Source organism: Cicer arietinum, chromosome 8 (genome assembly GCF_000331145.2).
Source record: "Cicer arietinum cultivar CDC Frontier isolate Library 1 chromosome 8, Cicar.CDCFrontier_v2.0, whole genome shotgun sequence".
NCBI classification, from domain to species: domain Eukaryota; kingdom Viridiplantae; phylum Streptophyta; class Magnoliopsida; order Fabales; family Fabaceae; genus Cicer; species Cicer arietinum.
This window is the reverse complement of record NC_021167.2, coordinates 11,463,584-11,473,833: the sequence shown is the minus strand read 5'-3', so window position 1 is coordinate 11,473,833 and position 10,250 is coordinate 11,463,584. Positions and strand designations below refer to the sequence as shown.

Sequence of the window (10,250 nt, the reverse complement as noted above, 5' to 3'; positions counted from 1 at the left end):
AATCAGTGATGGATTCAGAATGGTTTTAGGGTTCTTGATTTTAGGGTTCAGAATGGTTTTAGGGTTCTTGATTTTAGGGTTCAGAATGGTTTTAGGGTTCTTGATTTTAGGGTTCAGAATGGTTTTAGGGTTCTTGATTTTAGGGTTCAGAATGGTTTTAGGGTTCTTGATTTTAGGGTTCAGAATGGTTTTAGGGTTCTTGATTTTAGGGTTCAGAATGGTTTTAGGGCTCTTGAGTGAATCCTTTTGATTTTCATTTGGGAAGGATTTTGGATTTTGGGTGTTTTTCTTTTAATTTAATTATAACAAATAAATTTTATTTGTAATAATAATTTTTAACAATTATAATATTGATTTTAAAAATATAAATTATATTTTTTAATTAGAAATAATATAATAATAATTTTATTCCACGTATGCGTCTGCCACATCAGCTTTTTTTTGACACGTCATTAAAAAAATGCCAACTCATGATGATTTGGACTCAAATTTTGTTTGGGGGACTAAAACTGGAGAGAAACAAAATGGGGGGACTACTTTCAATTTTCACCTATAATAGGGGGACCAAAAGTGCAATTAAGCCAATTTTTTTCTATTAAACTTCTAGGCCTCTTGTCAAAATAATTTTTTTAAAATCTCGGCCTATTATTTTATGGGGTTTAAGAGAGGGAACTCAGGGGCTTATAAACCCCCAATATTTTGATAATTTTGAAAATTTTTCTAAATAAAATTTTGAACTTTTTTTTTTTGAAAATTTATCGAAAAAATTTTAAAAATATTTTTTTTTTTAAAAAATTTTGTGAGAAAAATAAATAAAAAATTGAGTTTTTTTCTCGAAAAAAAATAAATCAATTTTTTTTTAATAAAAAAAATTAAAAATAATTTTTTATAAAAAAAATGAAACTTTTGTATCGATGAAAAAATAAAAAAAAATTGTCAAAATTTTTTTTCAAAATAAATATCTTTTTTTTTTTAAACGTGGGCTATAGGCCCACTAAATTTTAGGAGACTTTCTTTTTTAGGGCCTTTTAAATTATAAAATATTTTGACATCTCTCCGACATATAGACTAAGGCCAATAATTAAAGAGTTTGTCAAATTGACAGCTCTAATTGTAATGCCTACGGACCATCGAAATTAAAATGTGTGTATGCATAATAAATTCGCTCGGGGCTTATAATGTCAGTTAAAGAGTTGAACACGCTAAAAGAAAATTGCATAGAACAACAAAAATAATGTCAACTTTTTTGTTGATTAAAATGACAAATTTCACCTTCAACCTCTAAACGGGTCTATCGACTTGAATAAAAAATCATCAAACTTAATCTTAACAAATTCTAATTTTAACAGCAAAATGCAATATTTCAATACAGAAAACGTGAATAAAAAACTATTTTCTTTAAGATTTTAACATTTTCTACATCTAATCAATAGAGAGAGAGTGGAAGTTTGTCAAAAATGCAACTGGTCAAAGCAGAAGAAAAATACAAAATAAACATGATATTTGTCCCTCTTTATAAACACATTTTGTAAAAGAAATTGTCCCTAAATATAAATTATATTTCACGTTACTAGATGTATGATTATTTATTTCAAATTTATTAATACAATTTATTTTTCTTAGAATACAAAAAGTAAAAGTTACACACATCCATATACAAAAGGTATTTCAAAAACGTCTACACGCAAAATAGACACATTTTATTAACTACCTGTTTTTCTTAATATACATTTTAAAATAAAAAAAACAAAAGGTGCTTATAAAATAGGCAGAGTAAATAGATAAATAAATAAATAAATAAATAAAAAGTATATTTTATCTTAACCATTGGAAGAAAGAGACGGTTAATTCATAGTTTAGTTATAAGATATTCTAAGAGTTAAGTAAATTCAAGTAAAATATTTCAAACAAAAATGATATTCGAATATTTTTAATCAATTCAATTTGAGTTCAATTTTTTAGTATATATTTAAATTGAAAATAAGTTTAGCAAAATTTTGATTTACAAATGTGATATTAATAAAAAAAAATAAAAACAAAATTATACTTTAAAACTAATAAAATTAAAGCATCGTTGTAGTGTTTTCAAATTCACTATCAATTTAAACCTTGAAATTAGTAAAATAAAAATAGAAAAAAATACCTAAATTGATTATTGAAATTATATAACTATATCAACATAGCCCCCCGCATTATTTATATTCTACAGTGATTCCTAAAATTGTAAATTGTTAACCAAATTTATCCCTCAATAGATATTTGTAGAGACTAAAATGACATTAAGTCGGTAATATCGGGATGAATTAGAAACTAAATGAATAAAATCAAGAAATATTTGATAGCAAATTTCGACATAGAGAATAACGTGATTAATATTTTGCCATGTCTAACCTCATAAGGCTTACACAATAACTTACATTTATATGAATTTGAGGATATACAAATGGGTATGTGATTGGTTCTATTGGGATCAAATTACAACTCACAAATATATAACAATAATGATAAGTTGTATGTGACACACTCAATAAGTTGATCATGTTATCAGTTTAGGTTTGAAGATTGTGTGAAAAGAATGATTGATAGCTTGAATAACTTGGATTTTTTGGTGCAGATGATTCTCTCGATATTTTGAGGCTGAAGGTTTGTATATTTATAGATGTCTTAGAGCATTGAAAAATGTGAACAAGCAAAATACAATTGTTATTGAGTTGTCCCACCATTTATCTTAATTGCAAAACAATCATTCAAACTATATCATCACTTTATTCATGTTGAGAGGATGACTTAATGCAACGTGTCCTCTATCAAAATGTATTTTTCTTGTCCTCCAACAATTGCTTGAGAATCCCACAAAATGACCTAGTTGCCTTTTTTGGGAACCTGTGACCGATAGTTTTTGCTTTAGTTGATCCTTGAACAGTGTGCAAGTCTTGTCAAGTTCAACTACTTTTATACTTTATCACCTTTAATTGTTGTACTTTTCTGTAAAATATGAAGATAATGAATGTTCGTCCTCATATTTGAAAAATTCATCGTTTGATTCACAAAATAGGATGCAACTTGAGTATATTTTATTTTCATCTCCTTCGAGGGATCATGCATGAACTCTCTTGATCATGTGGCTTTTGTTGAGATGATTTATTATGATAAATTGTCGTACTCATTTTAAGGATGAGTTATTTCCTTATGAAGATAGCTTTATGATCTATTCTTTTAATCTTGATTAGAAAAACACTTAAGATCAAAATATTGACTACTCCAATTAAGTAGTTTGTTATCTTCAAAACATGAAAAAGAGATTTTGAGTCAACAATCAAAAATATCAACAATCTATTTTTTCCCCCAATGAACGAGGGATAAGCTTGCCCAACATATATATTAATGTTGTCAAAGAAAACTCAGGTAGCTCAATATGTTATTTAGCAAGTATTAGTGGCACCTTTATGGTAGATCTCACTTCTCAACTAGCCAATGAGTTTCCAATGATTACACCATTACGTCGACATCAATCCAAGAGTTCAAGACAATATCATAGTTTCTGAAATTCACAAGTCTCGAGATCGAAGCGATATTGCAACCACATGATGGTTAAAAGGACGAGTATAATGAACAGAGAAAAACAAGCATCCAATTTCCAAATTATGAGACAATTTAAACATCAAAGCAAAAAATTAATTATCCCAAAGTTACAAATACAAAGCCAAAAGATGTTTACCTCGATGGTACAAACTACAATACAAATACAGACAAATAAAACTAAATAGGTACACAATTGTCTTAATCTTCAACGTCAATTTCTAGTTATATCTCGACAATGTGATGAGTTTCTTCAACATCTCGAGGTATGACTAACTAGCCATCGACATACATCACTATCAGGGACATGATATATATATTTTCCTTCACAATGACTTCTCCATGTCAAACTGAGCAAACAATCTTTCGATAATAATAATCATATTATGGTCTGATGATGAAAACACTAAAATTATACCCAAATGTTCTCGAACGCCTATAGATAATTCCCAATATTCGAGGGGAATAAAAAGACCATCTGGAGGAAAATGAGTTTTCTCCACTTGTGTTCAAGTGAAAGGCAAAGAAAATGCCTCCTTCGTGACCGCTCTCAAACTTCACAATCATCCATCATAAGATCTCAAGGAAATTGAGTTTTCTCTACTTGTATTCAAGTGAAGGGAAAAGAAAATGTCTCGTCCATGGTCGCTCTCAAACTTCGCAGTCATCCATCATTAGACGAGAACAACATGCCACTTCCCACACATTCCTCCCCAAAAACCACAAAATAGAGGGGAACATAAAACAAATAGATTAATTAAAATCTAAGGTTTGGAACCACCACTAAGGCCAAGAAGTCACCAATAACAATGTGAGGAAACCTCTACCATTGTGGAACTATGTAGGAAAATCAAGAAGAATAACCCTAGGATGAAAGGATAAAAAAACAAGAAAGTATAAAATTGTTGAAAACAAAGCAAAGTAGTAAAGACACATGTATGGAAATTTGAAATCAAGAAGAGCTCGCTAAGAGTAGTAGATCAACTACCATGAAAAATAACATAAAATAACTATAAAAAAGTCGAGAAAACTCTATTTGACAACACAAAACGAATGATAAAAGAAAAATACTCAAATAAAAAATCTATACAACTCCAATAACTTCCAACTAAGACGCAACAACCTAATGCTTCTAGTACAACAATTCCAAACTCCTAAACGCATTTTGTTGGACAATAATAGTTTCGCAAAAATCTCATTTTTTATTTTTATATTTAAATAATATTTTTGATAATATCTCATTTATTAATATTATTATTTAGTTTGTTTTTTTGAGTAATAAAGGTTGGAAAAAACGAAACGATGAGGTTGTAGTTTTCTCGCCTTCGTGTTTCTCCACCTACAACACAAACTCTAATGTCTTCTTCAATGGAGGCTAGGATCTCATCTTCACTCGGCTTTCCATCTCCAAAACCCAACCAACTCTCAACAACCCTAACAGATTTCAATTCCCTCATCAACCATTTCACAACCCTCACTCTCACCCACCACTCTCCTCCCTTCGCCACAATCTCCGACCCGACCCGACCTAAACGAATCCCCCAAATCCTCCTAAAAAACCTCACCGTCCTCGAACGCGCATTCATCGGCGCATCCGCCGGCGGAATAGCCGGCGCATTCACCTACGCATGTCTCCACCCACTCGACACAATCAAAACCAAGATGCAAACAAAAGGCGCCTCCCAAATTTACAAAAATACCCTCGACGCAGTTTCCAAAACGTTCACCACTAACGGCATCCTCGGTTTCTACAGCGGATTCTCAGCCGTTGTAGTGGGGTCCACAGCTTCGTCCGCAATTTACTTCGGAACTTGCGAATTCTCAAAGTCGTTTCTCAGTGGCCTCCAACACTTCCCCAAAGTACTAATACCGCCGATGTCAGGCGCGTTAGGTAACGTCCTATCGTCGGCGGTAATGGTACCGAAAGAATTAATAACACAGAGAATGCAAGCTGGTGCTAAAGGTAGGTCTTATGAAGTTTTAATTAAAATTCTCCAAAACGACGGCGTTTTGGGTTTATACAAAGGTTATTCAGCCACATTGTTGAGAAATTTACCTGCTGGTGTTTTAAGTTATTCATCGTTTGAGTATTTGAAATTAGCGGTTATGAAGAAAACGGATAAGAATTATTTAGAACCGTTTCAGAGTGTGATTTGTGGGGCGTTGGCGGGAGCGATATCGGCATCGTTGACGACGCCGTTGGATGTGGTGAAGACTAGGTTGATGACGCAGGCTCATGGGGAGGCGGTTGGGAAAGTTGCGACGGTTATGTATGGCGGGGTTTCGGATATGGTTAGGGAGATTTTGAGGGAAGAAGGTTGGATTGGTTTGACTAGTGGTATGGGTCCTAGGGTTGTTCATAGTGCTTGTTTTTCTGCTTTGGGTTATTTTGCTTTTGAAACTGCTAGGGTTGCTATTTTGAATGAGTATGTTAAGAGGAAGGAATTGGAGGCAGTTGTTGTTTCTAGTACTTGAGTTGTTGTTAAATAGTGGCGGAAATTTGAATAAATCGCTATTGTTACGAGGTATGTTATTTTTAGTTTAATATGTTGTCTATAGAGGGGCTATAGCATTGTTGCGTAAGCGGCGTAGTATAATTTGAAAAATACTATTTTATGTTATTTGCGATTGACAACACTGGAATGTTGATGATATTTGAAGAGTTGAAATTGGTTTCTATAGTTTATGATATTATGCATTAGTTGTTGACATGAATGTGTTGATTTTGAAACTGTATAGATTGGTGGCTGTAGTTATAGTTTGTGGCATTGGTGGTTTATTTGTTTAGATATTATATGGTTCTATCTTGCTTATTTTTTGAGAGGAATCAACTTGATTTTTGTTTTTGTGCTTGCAATGAATTATTGATACCGTTAAAAAGCTAAAACAAAATGATGCATGGCTTGTGCTGAAGTTTAGGCTTGGTTACTTGCTACAATGATTCTAGAAATATATTTCTAAGAATTGTATAGATTGAACCATGTTAATATGTATTTCTCCATAGTTATTGCATTTTGCTTGGATGTTCAAACATCTAACATATTGGATGCTTATTGTTATCTGGATCGATCTTTATCAGAATCTCTTCTAAATTAGACATGCCTCAACGTTGTGATAGATTAATATGTATGGTTTCCAAAGGCAGGGGTTAAGAACAAGTGAACAACCAATAATACTAATAATACTGCTATGCTATGTCTTATTGTAGAATTTAACAAAATTCTGAGATAATAGTTTGGTTTTCATAAAGGGAAAATCAGTCTATTGACAGAACATGGATGTAATATTATTCTAAATCCTAAGCCAAGAGCTTATTTCAGTTGTTCATGGTGTGTTAATTGAGTGGTAAGAATTTAGTCTTGTAACCTCAAGAGACGGAGTTCAAATATTATCGGGCACAGTTGTAAAATAGTCATGTTATTTTAGTTAATAATAATTTTCCCTTCTCCAATTTTTTTTATTTATATAAAATACATGGCTTATTTCAATCCTTTAAACTCTAAAAATACTAAATTTCACTGATATTTACAATATATGGATAGTTTATTCTTGTTTAATATCCTAGCTGTACATGTAGTTGGGAGTTTGTCTACCTATTTGAGTGATATATTGTTTTTATTTTCTCTGAATGAGAATAGTGTTAAGTCATTGTTGGAGTTTAAGACTAGATTATGCATCCATGCATTATTATGAGTATCACATGCTGCAGAGTGTTTTTTTTTTATTTTTATGATAACAACATATTCAAAAATACAAAAAATGACAAATGAACAAAGTTCAAAAGAGAAACTAACGAAGTTTATCTTTCTAAAATGATAAATGACAGGTGTGGCACAACTTTCTATTTCTATCTCCAGTTAAATCAATTTGTTTTTATCCCATGATTATAATAACTTCTCCTCCTTAATTAGAAAAGTTAATGCTTGCAAGCACATAATGTGATCTTGTGCTACCATTTCTTGCTTCCTAACTACAAGCCATTACCCAAAGAGAGGAGACAAATATACTATAAAATGGAAAAGTGAAAAGCAGCATTATTTTACATGTTCACGAATGTGTGAAAACATGTAAACCCAATTATCTATGCAAATGATGGTGAATAACTTTTTATCCTTTGATTATGCAAGTTTTTATCCACAAAATCAAATAACTTTTTTATCCTTTCTACTTCTATCCTTTGATTAAACATTTAAAATTAATTATTTTAGAGCTTAATTTGAACTAAAACCTTAGTTGTAACGAGCGCAAATGACAATTATTCATGCCAACCATAATTGGCAATCTATCAATCTAATATTTCTTTATGAGAAAAATAAATAACAAAATATAAAAATTCATTTTAACTTTTTTGGGTTCAATTTTAGTACAATAATGACATTTTTATTGGTTCAATTTTTGCTACAACAATGAAATATTCAAAAATACAAACAAACAAAAAATGATAAATGAACAAAGTTCAAAAACCAAAATAGCAAAGACTAATGTTGCATAACTTTCTATTTATATCCCCAATGAAATCAATTTTTATCCTTTGATTATGTGAACTTCTTCTCCTTAATTAGCTAGACATAACCCCGATAGAGGACACGTGTATACTTTAAAAAGGAAAAGTCAAAAACAACTTTATTATACAAGTTAATGAGTGTGTGAAAGCATGTGATTTTAATTATCTATGCAAATGAATTAAATGATGTTTAATAGCACTTTATCATTTTATTATGTAAGTTCATATCAACAAAGTCAAATATAGCCAAATATAAAATCATCAAAGTCAAATAGCAAAATATAAAAACATGTACCAAGTTTTTTATTGGTTCAATTTTAGTAGGACAGTGACATTTTTAGTGGTTCAATTTTTAGTTATGATAGATATTCAAAAATACCAAAAATGATTAATGATCAAAGTTTAGGAGAGAAAATAACAAAGTCGTGTGTTGGACAATTTTTTCTTTCTATCTCTAGTGAAATCAATTTTTTTTTTTTTTTTTTTATCTTTAATTAGCAAAGTTACATCTTTCAATCACATCATGTGATCTTGTGCTAAAGTTGATAGGGTGTTTAATAACTCTTTATCTTATTATGCAAGCTTCATCTACCAAGCCAAGTAATTTTTCATCCTTGTTTGATTGATTGATTCACCAATTGAACTATAGTTTCAATTTTGATTCAATAAATCAATTTAATTAAAAAGTTAGTATCCATTTGAAAAGATAAAAAAATTTAAATAATGAAAATTAAATTTTTATAATATTAAATGATAATTGAATTCATTCAAAATCAGATTTTAAAATACCATTTAATTTCATGAATAAAGTCGAAAATATAATTTTTTTCTAAAACAAACTTTTGTATCAAATAAGAAAATTATTTTATCGCCTCAAAACATCAAGAATAAAATGAAACAAAAATATAAAACACATAAATAAAAGATAAAAAAAAATAAAATAAAGATCACACCGATATTTTTATCTTGGTTCATATACTTGTTCTCACAATGAAAAAAAAATATTCGATTATCATTTAATATAAATTAGCATTTCTTCATTTATGCAATATGAATGTTTACAATAATTCGTGGATAATTAAATTACAATGCTTATATAAATAATTTTTTTTCTCTAAATGCTAAAAAATTAGATTTTTATGAAAACACCGTTCAAAAAATCTAACCCAACACCTTTAAATTGAACGCATACTCTTTAATTGAATACACACTCTTTAATTATAAAAGCAGACATAAAAATGAATGAAAGTGTTAGATTTGAAATGAAGAAATATATTGGTTTTTTTTTATAAGAAATGGTTCAGTTAAGAAAATATAAAATAATACAATTAAAATAACTAATCTGTAATTAAAAAAAACAAAACATAACAAAATTTCTAACATTTGTGTAAATAGATTAACACAAGATATGAATGATTCATAAATGATTCAAAAATCCAGGATTTCAACCCCGGGTTGCATGAATTGATTCATGCAATGTTTAAGTTAATCCATTCAACTTACAAAAAATTTGGCAACTCACAAGTTAATCGATTAATCACTTATGTAAAAGATCCCAAATCAATTTCAGATCACATATGAGTCGATTCGTGCAACTTCTGAATCGAACTAAGTTTTCAAAATTCGTTTGAAAATGATTTAAAAAATATTACTACTATACATCTAATATTATACAAAATAAGATAAAAAATTTAAACTAATTTTTATGATTCAAAAAGCCTTCAATGGATATTAAGAATTCAATAATCAACAAAGATACACAAAACTGTCTATATAAAACTTAACTTTGATATTCATAAACAATATAAGTCTATCATACAGAAATTTGCCCTCATAATAGTTTGACATAAGTTTAATGTTTTGTAAGATTAATAATATACATTGACATCTAATCATAACTTTTCAATGTCTTTTTATTTTCAAAACAAAATCTTTTGTTTTTATAATCATTTTAATAGTTTTTTCTTTGTGTCTTGGTTAAGAGTCTCACAAGAGCATTGTTTAAGTTTTAAAATAAAATTTTATTTTTTATTCTCGTAAAATAATGTCCTATAAATTCACTAAAAAAATGTTATATGACAACTCGTTAATATTTTTTTATTTTATTTTCTATTAAAAATATTTTGACAAATTTTATATTGAAAATCTAGTTTATCTTTTCTCATAT

General features: G+C 29.3%; 1 protein-coding gene across 1 annotated transcript; it reads left to right on the top strand.

The window, feature by feature from the left end:
- Nucleotides 1-4,853: 4,853 nt before the first annotated feature.
- On the top strand, nucleotides 4,854-6,288 carry LOC101511313 (protein MITOFERRINLIKE 1, chloroplastic). Its single transcript, XM_004515061.4, has one exon. It carries the CDS (start codon nucleotides 4,936-4,938, stop codon nucleotides 6,052-6,054), a length of 1,119 nt encoding a protein of 372 aa, XP_004515118.1. The 5' UTR covers nucleotides 4,854-4,935; the 3' UTR covers nucleotides 6,055-6,288.
- Nucleotides 6,289-10,250: the final 3,962 nt, after the last annotated feature.

What these genes read in the sequence shown, in the direction of transcription:
- LOC101511313 (XM_004515061.4), top strand. Translation starts at nt 4,936, where the DNA reads ATGTCTTCTTCAATGGAGGCTAGGATCTCATCTTCACTCGGCTTTCCA.